Genomic DNA, 19,328 nt, shown 5'->3' with positions numbered 1-19,328 from the left:
AATTTAATTCACCCATTCCAGTCCATTTTAGTTCACTGATCCTAAAACTGTCAATGCTCAGTCTTGCCATCTCCTGTTTGACCACCTCCAATTTACCTTGATTAATGGCCCTAACATTCCAGGTTCCTATGCAATATTGTTCTTTACAGCATCAGACTTTACTTCCATCACCAGACACATCTGCAACTGGGCACTGTTTTTGGTTTGGCTCAGCCTCTTCATTCTTTCTGGAGTTATTTCTCCACTCTTCTCCAGTAGCATATTGGGCACCTATGGACCTGGGAGTTCATCTTTCAGTGTAATATACCGCCCATCAACCAAAAATTGGATTAAAGATTTACTGAGCATGGTCCCACCCATCAGAGCAAGACCCAGATTCCCCCATAGCCAGTCTCTCCCATCAGGAATCTTCTACAAACCTCTTATCCTTATCCGTTAGAGGGCAGACAGAATGAAAACCACAATTACAGAAAACTAACCAATGTTAACCAGTTACAGAAAATTAACCACATGGATCAAAACCTTGTCTAATTCAATGAAAACGATGAGCCATGCCATGTAGGGCCACCGCAGACAGACTGGTCATGGTGGAAAGTTCTGACAAAACATGTACCTCTGGAGAGGTGAATGGCAAACCACTTTAGTATTCTTTCATTTATAACCTCATTAACAGCATGAAAAGGCAAAACTGTCACACATTCCAAATCTTGATATACTGCATTAGTCAGAGGTAAAACACACACACACACACACACACACACACTTTTGGTGACAAACTAAAATAGAATTCAGAATATTGGTTTAACAAAGATATGCTTAGTGATTCATCAGGACATTCTAAACACAGGCACTTTCTTTCCTTCTCTTATCTTCTTGGATTGATTCCTTGATCATTATGTATTACAGTATCCTTATCTCTTATAACAGTCTTTACAGTCCATTTTGCCTGATATGAGTATCACTACTCTAGCTTTCTTTTGATTTCCATTTGCATGGAATGCCTTCTTCCATCCCTTCACTTTCAGTCTGTATGTGCCCCTGAGCCTGAAGTAGGTCTCTTGTAGGCAGCATGTATACGGAACTTGTTTTCATAACCAATCAGCCAGTCTACGTCTTTTGGTTAGAGCATTTAATCCATTTATATTTAAGGTAATTATTGACATATATGTTCTTATTGCCATTTTAAAAACTGTTTTGGGTTTGTTATTGTAGATTTTTGTTCTTCCCTTTTGTTCTCATGGTTTGATGACAATCTGATATTCTATAGAGTTGTGTTTGCATTGATTTTTCTTTTTTGTGTGTGTTTATCTATTGTAGTATTTTGGTTTACAGTTCCCATGAGGTTTTTTTTTAATTTTTTTATTTTTTCAATAAATTTATTTATTTTAGTTGGGGGCTAATTACTTTACAATATTGTAGTGGTTTTTGCCATACATTGACATAAATCAGCCATGGGTTTACATGTGTTCCCCATCCTGAACCCCCCTCCCACCTCCCTTCCCATCCCATCCCTCTGGGTCATCCCATTGCCCCAGCCCTGAGCATTTGTCTCATGCATCGAACCTGGAATGGTGTTCTGTTTCACATATGATAATATACATGTTTCAATGCTATTCTCTCAGAACGTACCACCCTCACCTTCCCATGAGGTTTTGATATAGCAGTCTGTACATACACACACACACACACACACACACACACACACACACACACACACACACACGGGTGTTTTAAGTTGCTGGTCTCTTAATTTCAAATGTGTTTCTCATTTCTTGCATTTGTGCTTTCCTATTCTCATGCTTGCTGATTTTGATATCATATTTGTGTGCAGATGATTTCCTACTTTTACTGTACATTTGCCTTTACTGGTGAGCTTTCCCATTTGTGATTTTCTTCTTTCTAGTTGTGGCCCCTTTTTTTCCCTGCCTAGAGAAGTTCCTTTAGCTTTTGTTGTGAAGCTGATTTGGTGGTGCTGAATTCTCTTATCATCTGTAAAGCTTTTGATTTCTTCTCGATCTGAGTGAGAGCCTGAATGAGAGCCTTACTTGGTATTCTTGGTTGTAGGTATTTCTCTTTGATCACTTTACATATCCTTCACCACTTTAAACATCCTTCTCTTATCAGTTTTTTTTTTTTTTTAAGTGAGTCTTGGATCTAGTTGGAAAGTTCTGAATATAGAACATTCAAAATAGTTGTGATGACTTGTGCATTTTAAAATTTAATTGAATTTTCTAAGATTATCTTTTTCAAGGAAGAATATCTACTGATAAATAAATTGTGATTTATTTTAGGATCAGGCTGCATTGTGCAATATTTTATTGAATCATGAAAAATTACTGTCAACTTCATCTTATAAAATTTTTAACATTATATATTAATAAAACAAACTTACACTGAAACATTTTACACATCAAATGCATGTGATGATGCATGTTTTTCAAAATTATTTTAGGGGCAATGCAGGCAAAACATTTGCAGATCACAGAATATAGTTTTTAGTTTCTGTGTTATAGTTGGAGTTCAATAAATAAAAGCCAAATAAGTAATTACTGAATACTAAAGGAATACCCAAGCAGCTGCCTTAAGAAACTATGGTGCATATCCAGAATATCATGAAATATCTGAAAATTTCCCCTCAAACTTAATATAGCTCAATTCTCCTGGCCTTAGGTTCAGGAATCCTCAAAGATGCATCTAGTAAACCCCTGTCCCCTAGAGGTAATTGTGGACAAAGGAAAAGATCATATTGCCTAACCTCTGGCATGAAGTGTACAACTGCATGGATCAAGTTATATTTCCCTGCACCTCCTGCAGTTACAATGTTAGGGTATGAGTCTGAAATGACCACTTTAAAGAGTAGCATATTTTGCGTGCTCATTGAAATATAGCTCTATCATGCAGAATGTCATGACAAGGGAAATTAATCTTTTCCCTAAGGACTGAGAGGAAGCCAGTGTGATATAATTTCCCAAACGCAATCGCTAACCCTTTGCTGTGCTCTCTTTAAGACCTCAGACATGTTCTAGTCCCCAGCCCTTTCGGCTACCTCCCTCTATCCACTTGCTTCAAATGTTTTTCATTCTCACAGCTGGGTTGTCCCCCTGCAGGCTTTCTTCTGCTTGCCCAGCTGATGACGTTTTTCTGGCTCCAGAAAACTTCCGAAATTGTTACAAACAGTGCTGGCGGGGACAAAGGATTGTCCCGATTAAAACAACAACAACAAAACTAGGACGGTCTTGCAAGAATCCGGATGGGTGGCTCACCCACATGAAAACTTTGTGATGTTTCTCTCTTCTTTTTTCTCCCCTTCATTAAATAGGAACAATGTCACTGTTTTGAAAGCGTGGGAGTTAAACTAAGGTTTTACTTCTGGCAAAAGGTCTATAAAAAGTAGTCAGTGCTGCTGAGATACCTGAAACACTTCTCATTTCATAATCACTTCACTGTTGCATTGGGGGGGGAGGTTCTAAGGGATGGGCAGTAATTGAAAAGTAAAAAAATATATACTCAGCCCTAAATCTAAGTCTTGATTTAACAAGTCTTTTCTCTCTGCAGTTTTAAGAATAATAGGGGAAAAAAGAGGCTCAATTAGTTTACGAAGATGCAGTAACCTTTTATTTTATTCATTAGAATATTATTTATCATTATTTGCATGATGGGATTTTGCTTATAACTCTGGTTACACTGAATTTAAACAGCCATAAAATGGTTGTCAAAAAGATGGAAAGAGAAAACCTTGTTTGTAGTCTTGTCAGTGTTTTCTGCCAGTATTCTGTTTTTCCAACAGCTGCAGCAGGACATGCTGTTGGTATTTGGAGGCTTCTAGAAAGAGAAGTGGCCAAGTTTATTTTCCTAATCTCTAAATTCAGCACACTGGTCACCATTCAAATACCTTTTCTATGTGTGCATTAACAGTCATTAAAAGATCAGTCATGACACCTTACAGTGAGGTCTGCAACCCAGGGCAGGGCTCTGATCCCTAACTCTTCTGCCGCTGAGAACATAAGACTTATTTGCAGAAGTTAGTTAACCTCTCTTCACTTCATTGCTAAAACTGTAAAGAAAGGTTCCAGATTAGTACAGAGTAAACAGATGTTAAAAAATATCCTTTATACTAAACAAGAAATGCTCACTTCTGATGGACATTATTTTCAAGCTGTGCCCAATGTGTTCACTCTTATTTTAGTCCATGGCATCGTGCAAATGATAACTAGCACTTCTATTTATGGGAAGCACTGTATTTTTAGTCTAAAAGGGGGGTTGGGCAAAACCTCTGCTTTTTGGCCTGATCAGGGACAGCTCTCATGCTTTCTTAACTTATGGCCTATCTTCTGCTATTATTAAGTCTCTCAAATGAATTCAGCCCCTAAGTGTGACTGAGGATAAGTCATGAATGATTCTGCAAGAAGGTGAGTATTCCTGGATGCTCAGGAACTGGATTTCTGATTCAGTTTTGGAAATATTAATACAGGATAGGCATGTATAAAGTCTCTAATTCTTTCATCTGATTTCTAGACGTCCACACAGATTATCACTGTTCCTTATACTGTTCACTTAAAGTCAAGTGAATGAAGAGCCAAAGAAATTCACTATTAATAATTTCCATATCAAGTGAAGAAAATCAGTCTTCTTACTCGTTTATAAAATAAGAACCATGGAAGCATATTATTATTTTTGTTAAATGGAAACTTCTTAGACTGAGGTGCTCAAATGTAAAAAGCATCATTAAATGGGACCTTTGGAGGCCAAAGTAAAGGAAAGTATTTTTCCATGGGAAAGTTTCTGAATGACACTTTTATTAAAGTATATAAGTCCCTTCAGTGGGCTTGTTAATTGCCACAAGTCACCACTTCTTCAGGATTCTCCATAACTACGTTAACTATGTGCTTTTCTTCTCTGTCTCTCCCTTCCTCCCTCTCTTGCCTAATATACCATTTCCAGACACGTTAAAAGGGACTAATGTAGGACAGGGAAGCCTGGCATGCTGCAGTCCATGGGGTCGCAAAGAGTCAGACACGACTGAGTGACTGAACTGAACTGAATGTTTGGAAAAACTCAATAGCAAACTGCAGAACCCTCATACTTGCATTTAAAACTCCTTACTGAAAAATAATGCATTAGGCCGAAAACATGAGAATCCCTTTTAACCAGCCAGAGTTTTGTTTTCTCCTGTTCTGCATTTTCTTGCTAATGGTTACATCAAGTAAACTTTATTGCTGATTAGATCCATCCTGAGGGACACTGATTTTCAGAAGACAAAGCATGTCTCCAAATATCAGTTGCTTTCCCTATAACTTGTTTCAATCAATTTTTCTCATCCATGCTTGATTTTATTCATATATAAATGCTGTTTATTGAAGCCAGGAGTTCCATAAGCATACTAGAAGCTATGTAATATAACCTTGTATTTCAATTATTAAAAAATTATTTTTGTCAAAGAACTTCCCTTAATATTATGTTCTGGGATTCCATTCCAAGGACAAGTTCACATAAACAATAATCTTCCATTTAAAAAAAAAATTCCCGCATACCTTTTCTGCCTGTATCATTTCTAGTTCAGTAAAAAAGATACACTGGAACATAATAAAACTGCCTAATATTTTTTCTATCTCCTCTGAGAAATTGGTGAGAATTTTACTGTGGTCCCATTCACAAAGTACTACTGTGCATACTGCTTTTTGTAACAGTGTCAAATAATTTCTACCAAGTATTTTCCATTTCCCATCAACTGAGAACAGGAAGATGATAATGTGCTTTGTCTAATTTTCTGCATAAATGAACTTCAACTTTTAGAAAACAAGTTGCTTTCTACCAAATAGGCTATTTTTATAGGAATGGAATCAAGTATTTCTCTGTATTCAAAATCCCTTGAAGAGTCATTGTTTGAGTTGAATTACACATGATGTTTTAGGTGGCATGTGTTTACTTCCATTGAAAGAACATGTCCTATTTTTGAGGAAAGAAAGAAAAAAATAAAAAAACCTTGTGATCATCAGATGTTTCTTGCAAAACAATTTGAAGAAATAAATGTAAATGAATCAGAAACATGTGAACTGTATTTCAGTTAAAATTAATGGGTTTAAATATGAAGGCAGTAAAGTGCTCAGGGGGGAAAGAATGTAGCAAGTCAGGAAGTGACATTTGTTTGTTTTCATCAGTCCTGGACTCTTGCAAAGTGGTCTGATACTCTGAATTTAAGCTCATTCAGATTCTTTCTTAAGCCTAATGATGGAGTTATAGAATGGGACAGTACTATCCAAATTAATTTTATAGTTTTATCTGGCTTCACTTATAAAGTGGGCATCAAATATTGCCAGTGTGCAATGCTTCAAAAACACTTTCAATTTGAAGTTAGAGGTGTTTCTATTTTCTATTCTCTTCTGAGGGTAAAAGTAAATTGTAATGATGTTAAAGGTTTATCTTTTTTCATCAAATAACATGTAAAGTTTCCAGAGTCACACATCAACTTCACACTTATTTCCTCTTTCTACATGATCAGATCTGAATGGAAAACACAAGGGGGCTGAACGCATCCAAACATACCCTGGAGAACAGCCCAGGGAGAAAAGGCGATGGAAGAAATAGAGGGGTGGGGGGAAGGGAGAGCAATGCATGCAGGGTCAAGTCATCAACCTCATTTCAAAAGTAAAACGTTCAAACCACACTAATTATTTGAGAGTCACAATAACTTTATCCCATAATCTTCTATTCTTATCATTCATGCTTGCTTAAAAACTATATTGCTTTTATTTTTCATTTTGCAATTTTAAAAAATGCAGGTTCTGGAAGGGGAAAACATGTACACCCATGGTGGATTCATGTCAATGTATGGCAAAACAAATTAAAAAATAATAATAATACAAAATAAAAATAAAAAAATAAAAAATGCATTACTGTGAAAAGTAGGAAAAAAATGAACTACACCACAGCAATAAAAAAAGACTTCCAAATAAGTCTCGCTGTCAACATGCCTCAAAATGTGAGTTAATTTGATGTGTGGTGTGATATTTCTGTTTCTCAATTCTCAGTCTCCTCTGAAAACAGGGACATTTTAAGCATTCCAGTAACTTCCTAGATACAAGGAATATATAATTGGAGTGTGTATATAAATGTATTTTTTGAGATAATATATGGCATTGCTTAAGTAGCCTTCTGAATCAACCACTTGGTAGAGAAATGTAGGAACAGAAGTCCTTTTTGTATAAGTAGCCTGTAGGACTACTTTTGTATGTCACAAGTCTGCTTTTTTGTTCCCTGAGAACATAATAATGTAACTGGAGTTTGGCATTCTCTGACCACTCAGAATTCTGCTGCTGCTCATCACTGAATTTGGAGTGAACATGCTGCTCCGTGAATTCTTTGTTCCCAAAGTTCCATTGCTTCAAACTCTCTGGAAGCATCTCCCTCTGTGTGTTTCTCACAGGCACGAACTGAGGAATCACTCTTAGAATATCTGTTCCATATATGGGCAGGAGATGTATTTTAGCTGCTAGCACAGCCCATTGTTGCTTTATGTAACCTTCTCCTTATGCTAGTTCAGTGCGTAAAAAAAAAAGAGTGATTAGGCTGCTTCATTTACACCTTAAATCAGTGGCAGTATAACAATTAGAGCTATTTTTTGAGCCTCCAGAGTCACTCTTTAGGGCTCTACTAATCAAAATAAAGTCTAAATCCTAACCCCAAAGTCGTGTCACTGAAAATATATGAATACTGTCAATTTTATCTTTGTCATCACCATCAGCAATCGATGTTTATAAAGCCCTTAATTAAGTAATTATTACTGCATAGTACCTCTGCTCAGAACATCATTAAATGGTATATTTCCTTTGAGGAGGGAAATATTCTGATTTTCCATCATGATTTGGTGCAGTAGCTTTTTGCTACAAGATCTAATCTTTGCTTTTGGTGTTGTTGTTCTACTTCATGACAGGCCTACCCTTGTAGCAGTGATAAGGAATGTGAAGTTGGGAGGTACTGCCACAGTCCTCACCAAGGATCATCGGCCTGCATGGTGTGTCGAAGGAAAAAGAAGCGCTGCCATAGAGATGGCATGTGTTGTCCTGGTACCCGCTGCAATAATGGTAAAGGTCTCATTCAGTGTTGACGGGCCTCTTTCATGTAGGAAACCTGGATACCAAGTTATACTGCCTTCTCCTTAGTCATACTTCTAAAATGTAAGGAGACTTCCAAACTGGCAGGAATGGGATCAGGGTTTAGAAATGTATAAGATTACCTGGTGTGTGTGTATTAGTCGCTCAGTTGTGTCTGACTTTTTGAGACCCCATAGACTGGAGTCTGCCAGGTTCCTCTGTCCATGGTATTTCTCAGACAAGATATTGGAGTGGGTAGGCATTCCCTTCTCCAGGGCATCTTCCTGACCCAGGGATGGAACCCGTGTGTCCTGCATTGCAGGCGAGTGCTTTACTGTCCCTCTCAAATCTTAGTTTTCTTGGGCTCTGATCACCTGCTGTAATTTATAATCTATGCTGACCTAGGATTTGCCATGTTGAAATGTTGCATATAAATAGCTAGATGTTATATTCCACTGAACACTTAAGAAAATATGTGCAAAGAAACCAAAGACAGAAACCTGTGATTCAGCAATACACTTGTGAGTTTGTTTTCATTTTCATACCAGTTTCATTCCCTGCTTCTCACACTCAAGGTGTCCTTTTTTGAAAGCCCCACACTGTGGCACACACAAATGCTGACAGAGTGATCGTTTCCTCCAAAAGGAAACACAGGAGTCTATTACTTGGCCTTCACCCAATCTCAGTGACCTTATGGGCAGATAGTTCAGCATTGATGATGAAATGAAGAACCTCCAACACATGGTAAATGATTAAATACTTGCAGAAAGTGATCAGAAACACAATTAGTCATGCAAAACATCATAATCAGGCTCATATTCCTACACGTGTTCCTGACCTGTGGGCCTAGACCTACTGAGAGTACCCTGGACAAGAAGCAAAGGGAAGAAGACCTCATCCCATTAGAGATATTTACAGTGTAGATGGGGATTATATTGTTGATTGAAAAAGGAACCTTGATCCTGCACACGTCTGATCAGACAATTTTAAGCTACTAAGATTTGATAATACTTCACTCTGTCACTATTGTAAACTCTTCCTATGTATTCACAGTAAGTTCATGAAAGGAATTCTGTTTTTATCCCTATTTTTGCCCACGGTCACTTGGTCATGAGACTGGCAAGATTCAAATCAAGAAAGCCTAGCTTAGGTCCAAACTATTAAGTTCTCAGTCTAGATAGATGATAGATACATGGCCTTATACTTCACATCGGAAGAATACTTGGATAAGAAACACACTTTATAGAACTGAACAAGTCTAACTAATTATCTGACCATCTCCAGGCATCTGCATCCCAGTCACCGAGAGCATCTTAACCCCTCATATCCCAGCTCTGGACAGCACTCGGCACAGAGATCGGAACCATGGCCATCACTCAAACCACGACCTGGGATGGCAGAACCTAGGAAGACCTCACACTAAGCTGTCACATATAAAAGGTGGGGATAGCTGTAGCTCCAGAGGAATGTAGATAATTAATTCCATTGCTTTTGAGTGCAATTTGGAAAAAAAAAAAATGGGAAGTTACTGTAATAGTAAAATTTTAACTGAATTTCTTCTCAATTTTGAGGATGCTAGAGGTTTATCAGAGATCTTAAATTGTTAGAAATACATATGACAAGAATTGTGGTACTCCAATTAACCATGCCATTTTCTAAATAGTTCAGCCTTTTTACAAGATATTTAGAATAAATCTTTTACACAAGCATTTCTCTTCCATAATCAAGAATGAAGCATTCCAAAACATAAATGGGAAAATGTTTGCTGCCATATGATTAAATCACTAAGATTTAGAGTCCTTTTCTCACCTTTTCAGATTCAGAAATTTTATTTCACTAAACAACCAGGTAATATACTATGCATAAACCAATTTTCCAAAAATAATTGGTTTCTAGAGGGATTACGTATACCCATAAAAATTGACCTTGTGTCACAATATTTGGTAAGCCTAATCACTAATAGTAAATTTTGAAAAGTAGAAATACATGTATTTTTAAAGGAGGCTTTTGCAAGTGTATTCTGCGGAGCACTATTCTTTCAAGACATTATATGACTAAAAGAGCCTGTGTGTTCAAGAGTTTTGTAATAGTGTATCTGCCCATTTTTGGAACTTTAAAATAAACATTGATATATTGAAGGCTCTGAGAAGTTCAGCAATGAGGAAAACAGGTTAACTTTTTTAGACACTGTATTTCCCCACATTTTTACCTTCTGTGGAGCTAGTATCCTACAAAATATCTGACCTGTTAGTCCAACCTGAAATACTAATGATTCTATCAGTAGGGTTAAAGTGACTGACAATTCCTCTTCAACCAGCCCTAGTCTACACTTCCTGAAGGCCTAGTCCTTTACCCATATCTCCTATTTCTATCCCACTGAAATCACATGCATTTGTTAGTAGTACATGCGCGCTTCGTCACTCAGTCGTGTCCTACTCTGTGACCCCATGGACTTGTAGCCCACCAGGCTCCTCTTTCCATGGGATTTCCAAGGCAAGAATACTGGAGTGGGTTGCCATTTCTTTCTCCAGGGGATCTTTCTGACCCAGGGATCAAACCCGCATCTCCTCTGTCTCCTGCATTGCCAGCAGATTCTTTACCCGCTGAGCTGTCTGGGAAGTTGTTAGTACATGAGTGTCCGTCTTTATTCTGACAGATGTCTATGTTACGGTACAGCTTCTAATTTATTAATTACTATTAGCTAATTATATGTTACTATTAGCTAATTATAATTTCCTGATGGCAGCTAGCAAGAAATGTCGATGGCTAGTGAGTTGTGTCCACATTCACACAGTGGGACCCGTGATATCTAGGATGACAGCTAACCTTTTAGACCAGGCTTGGCACACTGCGGCCCATGAGCCAAGTCTGTCCTGCTGCCAGGTTCTGTAAATAATGTTTTATTGTAACACAGACCTGCCCATTCACTTAGGCATCGTCTGTGGCTGCTTTTGTGATACAAGAGCAGAATGAAGAGCTGTGACGCAGATCACAAGGCCTAAAAAGTCAGAAGTATTTACAATCTGGGAGATGACAAAGAAGTTTGCTGGCTACACACCAACTCCACTGTGACATGTGGGTGCTCTCTGCTGACTTCATCCTTTTACTGAATTGAATCCCCAGATCTGTGCTCCTGTGATTTTTTCGATGGGTTCTTGGTTGACCCTGGGGCTGTTTGCCCTTGCTCTGCTCCACTCGGTATCATAGCTTTTCACAGACTTCATTGCCTAGACTCCCTATCAGGTGGCTTCCAGCCGCGTGGGTTTGGCTGTGGTGAGAGATTGAGAGGCAGAGGAGGGGAAAGGCCAGCGGATTCTCTCTGCCTTTGGGAGTGTTTCTGGCAGAGCTGCACCTCCTGGGGCCTCAGCTCCTGCTAGGATTCCAGTCCCTTGCCCTTGCCCTTTCCCCATTCTGACATCACCGGCTCCTCTGGATCCTCCAGCCTAAATGTGGTGGTGGCTTCCTGCAGTACTGCCTTACAGTCTCTGGGGCTTCTTAGCCTCGCAACTCACTGCCTGTGTGACCAGTTCTCTGCATTAAATATCTTCTCTTTTGAATACTCAGCTTCTGTTTTCCTGGCTAGATTTTAACTGATACCTGCCTTAGGAGGTACAGACAACTTCAGCCTTCTTGACTCAGAGTTTGTTTACTCTTTCCAAGAAGGTATCAAATTAAATAGAAGGCATTTCTTTTTACTTATTGTCATTCACCTAGTAAACAACACAAAACAGAAATATCTAAGATCACACCATACCAAAGTGAAGAGAAGATGCAGCCTCATCCTAGCTATTCATTAAACTTAATATTCAGACAGCAAAAAATGGAAAGAGATGATAATTGGTTCACATGATTAGAGGGAAAGTCAACTGATATGACTCTAAGACATCACGAAAGATAGATAGGAAGATAGTATAAGTACAAATATTTTAGGTGCTTCTGATTGCAGAGTAGATTTTTCTCCTACAGTGTCATGGTAAAATCTTTTGGTCATCATTTCTTTAGGACATGAAGGAGATCCCTGTCTACGATCATTAGACTGCATTGAAGGGTTTTGCTGTGCTCGTCACTTCTGGACCAAAATCTGCAAACCAGTGCTCCATCAGGGGGAAGTCTGTACCAAGCAGCGCAAGAAGGGCTCACATGGGCTGGAAATCTTCCAGCGGTGTGACTGTGCAAAAGGCCTATCTTGTAAAGTATGGAAAGATGCCACCTACTCCTCCAAAGCCAGACTCCACGTCTGTCAGAAAATATGACCACCTCTGAGGACAAGCATCAGGAGCAGACTGTGAATCCATGTATTTAATGCATTATAGCATGGTGGAGAGTAGGATTTGGATTTCAGAAGAAGGGGTAAAATGAGGAATATGATAAGAACCTAGATCAAATAAAGAGAAAGAAAAAGAAAATGGAAGATCAGAAAGGGTGACAAGTGTGATCAGTGTGTTTTCCATCATGCAACTTGTTTATGTAAATATTGTACACATTTGTGAAGATGCCATGACTCAAAAAAAAAAAAAAAAAGCACACAGAGAGATTACTGATGAATACCATGTGACTTTCCAGGAGTTTAGCTTGTGCTGGAGGATCAATTTCTTTCACAGTGGTTATTGCCTATAAAAAATAACTGTAAAGCCTTATTTCTTTTAAACCAAGTACTCCCCATATACCCTGGCATACAACAGGATCTAAAACATGAAAAGAGGAATTGTTTAATGGGAAATAAAGGCATGGAGCACAGAGAATCTGTAACATAGAATCACCTTTTAATCTGGAACACTACTTCTTACTGCTCAATTAAAGACCTTGGTATGGTAGGAAAAAAGCAGTCAATATTTTCCAAATAATTTCAAAATAATCACAGGTCTTTAAGTCCTTCAGAAAAAAAAAAACTTGTTTTTCCTTAAGCTGCTTGTTTATATTTTTGAAAAGTTTAATTTCAGCTACAATTAATAAGAACCAGTAGACTAAGACCAAAATAATCCATTCAGATTTCTAGAGGATATAAATTGCATCTCTTGATCGTGCATTTTTTCTACTCATTTTATTCTCCAAATTATGCTCATTGTGAATAACACAGAGCAGAATTTTCAGGTTGTAAAAATTTTAAGATGCCCAAAGTAAAAGTTACTAGATCATATTATTCAAAGCACTGGCATTCCCTATGTTAGATAGAACTAGACATTTACTCTTCTCATTGCGTATAGTAAAAATGATAAAAGAAATCAGATATATCTGTTCTGCACTGAAGCACAGCAAGGAAATGGGGAAAACTTTGTCAACTGTCCAGGTTTTGGCAACACATGGATCATATGTTTGAAGCACAAGCTGACTTTTCATATGTGAAGCCCAAGGCTGCACAACCTACATGGAAGTTGTCTATGGGATTTGCTATCACAATATTTACTATGCAGATGAGTTCAATGTGAGGTAACAACTTGACCTCAAAATATTTCTTTTATATTTCTGAGGTCATAAAATCATCTTATTTTGAGAAGGTCTCATTAAATGGACTCCAAGGCAGTTAAGATAGTAAGTAAGGTTCCATTGCTCTTGGTAAGCTGCTTTCTAACTGGCTGATGGCACCATCTGACTTTTTTCAGCATCAGCTCTTTCTGCAACAGCTGCTTTTTTTTTTTTTGCCAAAGATACAGTTTCTGTCTTCTACAGTCACTGAGATTAAAAATTATAAATGGAATAAATGGTAAAATCTACATTTTGCTAATCTATAGAAACCACAGGTTCTAAATTTTTACATCCATTTTATTACTTTTTACTTTATTCAGTTCTGTTCAGTTCTAAATATTATGTCTAGAGATTAAAGCCAAAAAATTATCTTATACTTTTTACTTTGGACCTTTTCTTTTATAGACTATAAATCACTCCATAGTTTTCGTTTACTTAAATCTCATTTGCAGTCTCAAATTCAAGTTCTCCCAGTAGAAACTGAACCTGAGCCTGCATGTCTATTAAGAATTTCACCTTCCCACATACGTTCACTAGTATGATTAAGATTTGCATTTTTTCCCCACATGTCTGTTAAAACAAAAATTAAGAACCGAAGTCTGTACAAACAGGTTTCTATAAGCTTAGCAACGTGAAAATGGAACATTTCAGGGAAACATTTCCTATACAACAATTACATTTAAAATCTGGTTTCTGCATTATTTCCCTTATGTACATCCCTTCAAAAATTATTATTGAAGTAATTTATTTACAGGAAATGTTAATGAGATGTATTTTCTTATAGAGATATTTCTTACAGAAAGCTTTGTAGCAGAATATATTTGCAGCTATTGACATTGTAATTTAGGGGAAATGTATAATAAGATAAAATATATTAAATTTTTCGCCTTCAAACATGGAATTCAAATTTCCTTGTGTTTTACTTATGGGAAAAACCTTTAAGAAGTATGGATTCTCAGAGTTGAACTGGACAGATGGGTCTGATTTTTCAGTCTCAGCAGATATCCTTTGGATGACATCACCATGAGATGATCCAAGGCAGTTTATGGTTAGGTGCTTATTTCATGGTGGGACAGCTGTAATTGTCTAGAGATCAAGAGATCTCTTCAAGAAAATTAGAGATACCAAGGGAACATTTCATGGAAAGATGGGCACAATAAAGGACAGAAAGTGTATGGACCAAACAGAAGCAGAAGACATTAAGAAGAGGTGGCAAGAATATACAGAAGAACTATGTACAAAAGACAGTCATTAAGAAATGACTCAGAAAACCATAATGGTGTGATCACTCACCCAGAGTCAGACATCCTGGAGTGTGAAGTCAAGTGGGCCTTAGGAAGCATCACTATGCACAAAGCTAGTGGAGGTGATGGAATTCCAGCTGAACTATTTCAAATCCTAGAAGATGATGCTGTGAAAGTGCTGCACTCAATATGCCAGCAAATTAAGAAAACTTGGCAGTGGCCACAAGACTGTAAAAGGTCAGTTTTCATTCCAGTCCAAAAAAGGCAATGCCAAAGAATGTTCAAACCACTGCACACTGCATTCATCTCACACGCTAGCAAAGTAATGCTCAAAATTCTCCAAGCTAGGTTTCAACAGTATATGAACCGTGTATGTGTAGATGTTCAAGGTGGATTTAGAAAAGGCAGAGGAACCAGAGATCAAATTGCAAACACCAGCTGGATCATAGAAAAAGCAAGAGAGTTCCAGAAAATCATCTACTTCTGCTTCATTGACTACACTAAAGCCTTTGACTGCATGGATCACAATAATCTGTGGAAATTCTTCAAGAGATGGGAATAACAAACCACCTTACCTGCCACCTAAGAAATCTGTATGCAGGTCAAGAAGCGAGAGTTAGAACCAGACATGGAACAATGGACTGGTTCCATACTGGGAAAGGAGTACATCAAGGCTGTTTATTGTCACCCTGCTTATTTAACTTATATGCAGAGTATATCATGTGAAATGCCGGCCTGGATGAAGCACAAGCTGGAATCAAGATTGCCAGGAGAAATATCAATAACCTCAGATATGAAGATGACACCACCCTTGTGGCAGAAAGTGAAGAGAAACTAAAGAGCCTCTTGATGAAAAGTGAAAGAGGAGAGTGAAAAAGCTGACTTAAAAGTCAATTTTCAAAAAACTAAGATCATGGCATCTGGTCCCATCACTTCATGGCAAATAGAAGGGGAAGCAATGGAAACAATGACATACCTTATTTTCTTGGGCTCCAAAATAACTGCAGATGGTGACTGCAGCCATGAAATGAAAAGACGCTTGCTCCTTGGAAGCAAAGCTATGACAAACCTAGACAGCATATTAAAAACCAGAGATGTTACTTTGCCCACAAAGGTCCATCTAGTCAAAGCTATGGTGTTTCCAGTAGTCATGTATGGATGTGAGAGCTGGACCAAAAAGAAAGCTAAGCACCAAAGAATTAATGCTTTTCAACTGTGGTGCCAGAAAAGGCTTTGAGAGTCCTTTGGACTGAAAGGAGATCATACCAGTCAATCCTAAAGGAAATCAGTCCTGAATATTCATTGGAAGGGCTGATGCTGAGGGCTGAAGCTCCAATACTTTGGCCAACTGATGGTAAGAACTGACTCACTGGAAAAGACCTTGATGCTGGGAAAGACTGAGGACAGGAGGAGAAGGGGATGACAGACGATGAGATGCTTGGTTGGCATCACCAACTCAATGGCCATGAGTTTGAGCAAGCTCTGGGAGTTGGTAATGGACAGGGAAGCCTGGCATGCTGCAGTCCACAGAGTCATAAAGTGTTGGACATGACTGAGAGACTGGACTGAACTGATTTTTTTTCTGTATTAAATCTATAGTGTTCTAACTTGTGCTTTCTACCCATTTTTCCTTTTTTTTTTTTTTCCTTCTGAAACATCTTAGAACACAAATATTTCACAAACCTCTTTAAAACACTTGAAGTCACCTATAGTATTTCTTATAATCTTCACTTTAGGTCAAAATTTCTCCAAATAGAAATGCTAATATGCTTAAGGTATTGGTTCATTCCTGTATGACACAAAAAGTTACAAAATATGTTTACCCCTGTGGCTACAGTGGGGCCCCATGAACTAAAATCTAGTTCCCTGGAAGGTTTTTCCCCTTCTTCCTGAACACAAAGATGTCAGGAGTGTTTGACAAACATTACTCATCAGTTATGAGACTGGGAGTGGTTGCAAGAGCACATGTTGTATTAGATGTTAATGGGATGGAAATGTGGAAAATAAACATTCTGTAACATAGTGGAATGAATTAAGTACAGCCATGGCAGCTTAATGAAGCTTAAACAGTCTGATAGTTAGAGGCCAGGATTGAAGACATCTCAAGCACGGCTGAAATAATTCCTCACATTATTCTAATTAGTCACTTAGTGTTTTCACAAATAGTTATCCATTTCTTCAAATTGAGAACATTCAGATTTCTAAGCTACAGTGTATTTTTAGATTATAACAATCATACGGGTGATATTTTTCTTTTCCACTGAGCTCAGTGGAAGTGATGAATTGTCCTGACTTTCTTTTTAGCCAAGAAAAAACAATACCCTATTGCAGCCTTAGAATTTAAAGGGAAACAATCAATTACACTTTCTCCTCCCTCAAATTGAGTCCATTTGAGAAAAAGGATAAGAAAGAAAGGTAGATGACAGATAACCCTGTGGCTGCTAAAGTTAATAATGGAGAGTGTGGCATGTATCTGTGGGCAAGGAGATAGAATCCGTGCACACTGTCAGGAAACACCAGACAATATCAGTTCTACCTGTTGGAGCTGCCCCTGTAAGACTTATGGTATACCTTGGCAGAATCGAATGAGACACTTTCTTCTGGAAGTTACTGCCAAAGAAGAAGGGTGAAGAGAAAATGGAACAATGCATTTATCATTCAAGCATCTCTTATTTGAAATTCTCTAAAACTGGGTAATTCATACCACACGAAAGGAGTAAGGGATGAAGTGAGACAAAGATTATATATTTCACATAAAACTAAATTAAGGATTAGAAAAGAAGACCTTCTCTCCATTTTATTCCCCAGATCTTTATATTAATCGAGTCTACATCAACATTTGACTATGGTGAAGGTAAGGGTTGTAACCAAAATCTGAGAAGCTCTCTACTAGATGAGGTCATTTCCCCAATGCCAATTACTCCCTCTTTATGGATCCTCTAGGCAATTTAGGTTTTATCCCCAGAAAATTGTAAAATGGATGAAAATAGTTCACTAATTCAACTGACTCTAAAATCACACTATCCTCAGGACTGAAAAATAAAAATCCAATAGCTGCCTCCTTTTTATAATACAAATTATGTCCATCATATTACTAATATAGTTGATTAGAGGTTCTGTAGTGAGATTAAATAACACGTGTATCTGGTAATAAAATGTATAAAAGCACTTCAGTCATAAAATTCTGACAAAACAGATACCCCACTTTTTAATATAAAGCCTCTTCCATTAAAAAATTCCTGGAATGAATTCAAGTACAAAATTTATATCTTGTTGCATGTTAAAACCAAAATAAGTTGAAGTCCAGAGAAATCAGTCTATATTTGCTATCTTCAATGGACAACACAGAAGAAATGGACAAATTCTTAGAAAGGTATGACCGTGCAAAATAAATCAGGAAGAAATAGAAAATATGAACAGACCTTTCACAAGTACTGAAATTGAAATAGTGATGGCTTCAAGGCAAACTCTATCAAACATTTAGAGAAGAGTTAACACCTATCCTTCCAAAAAACCCTTCCAAAAAATTTCAGAAGAAGGAACACTCCCAAGTTATTCTATGAGGCCACCGTCACCCTGATACCAAAACCAAACAAAAGTATCACACAAAAAAGAAAATTACAGGCCAATATCACTGACGAACATAGACATGAAAATGCTTAACAAACTAGTAGCAAACTGAATCCAACAATACATTCAAAGGATCATTTACCACGATCATGTAGGATTTATGCCAAGGATGCAAGGATTCTTCAGTATCCACAAATCAACCGTTGTGATATGCCACATCAACGAATTGAAGAATAAAAACCAAATAATCATCTCAATAGAGGCAGGAAAAACTTTTGATAAAATGTAACACCCATTTAAGACAAAAGCTCTCTTATCTCTCTTGCGGTAAGTGGGAACTTACCTCAACATAATAAAGGCCGTATATGACAAATTCATAGCTGACATCATTCTCAATGGTGGAAAGTTGAAAGCATTCCCTCTAAGATCAGGAATAAGGCAAGGATGTCCATTGTCACCACTTTGATTCAACATGGTTTTGGAAGTCCTAGAAAAGAAAAATAAACAGAGTCCAAATTGGAAAAGAAGTAAAACTGTGACTGTTTGCTGATGACATAATACTATACATTTGCTATCTTCCTCTACAGAATAGAGTCAAAGGAAATCAAAATTCAAAATCCTCAAGTTCACAGCTAAAGTATTTCTCCCTCATTCCATTTTCTGCTCTGACTCAGCCAGAGGAGTTATTTTTTGTTTGTTTACTGTAAACTAATTCACTTTTTAATTTTTTATAGTAGGTCCTTATTGGTTATCTCTTTTAAATACAGTAGTATGTACATGTCAGTGGGCTTTCCTGGTGGCTCAGACAGTAAAGGATCCCCCTGCAAAGTGGGAGACCTGGGTTTGATCCCCAGTTTGGGAAGCTCCCCTAGAGGATGACATGGCATCCCACTCCAGTATTCCTGCCTGTTGAATCCCCAAGGACAGAGGAGCCTGGTGGGCTATGGTCCATGGGGCCACA

General features: G+C 37.7%; 2 protein-coding genes across 12 annotated transcripts in view; one reads left to right on the top strand and one right to left on the bottom strand.

Annotated features, from left to right (window-relative positions):
- DKK2 (dickkopf Wnt signaling pathway inhibitor 2) overlaps positions 1-14,454 on the top strand; it is a 610,668-nt gene extending 596,214 nt beyond the window's left edge. For all 10 annotated transcript variants that reach the window (XM_081484648.1, XM_081484660.1, XM_081484675.1 and 7 more), the window contains 3 exons: positions 7,931-8,081; positions 9,375-9,530; positions 12,093-14,454. In XM_081484648.1, coding sequence (XP_081340774.1) covers positions 7,931-8,081; positions 9,375-9,530; positions 12,093-12,343 — 558 coding nt within the window. In that variant the 3' untranslated portion in view covers positions 12,344-14,454. The remainder of the gene's footprint in view (positions 1-7,930; positions 8,082-9,374; positions 9,531-12,092) is intronic.
- The window catches only part of LOC145503943 (uncharacterized), a 359,220-nt gene that overhangs the window by 39,524 nt on the left and 300,368 nt on the right, over positions 1-19,328 (bottom strand). Inside the window, exon 3 of one of the 2 annotated variants that reach the window (XM_081484737.1) lies at positions 18,711-18,854. In XM_081484737.1, the coding sequence (XP_081340863.1) occupies positions 18,711-18,854 (144 nt within the window). Of the gene's footprint in view, positions 1-16,421; positions 18,855-19,328 lie in introns of those variants that run through there. The other variant, XR_014051945.1, reaches the window with a different exon arrangement.

The sequence above is a fragment of the Giraffa tippelskirchi genome, chromosome 1 (genome assembly GCF_054371585.1).
Source record: "Giraffa tippelskirchi isolate mGirTip1 chromosome 1, T2T-mGirTip1v1.2.pri, whole genome shotgun sequence".
NCBI lineage: Eukaryota > Metazoa > Chordata > Mammalia > Artiodactyla > Giraffidae > Giraffa > Giraffa tippelskirchi.
This window is presented reverse-complemented; position numbering and strand designations above follow the sequence as displayed.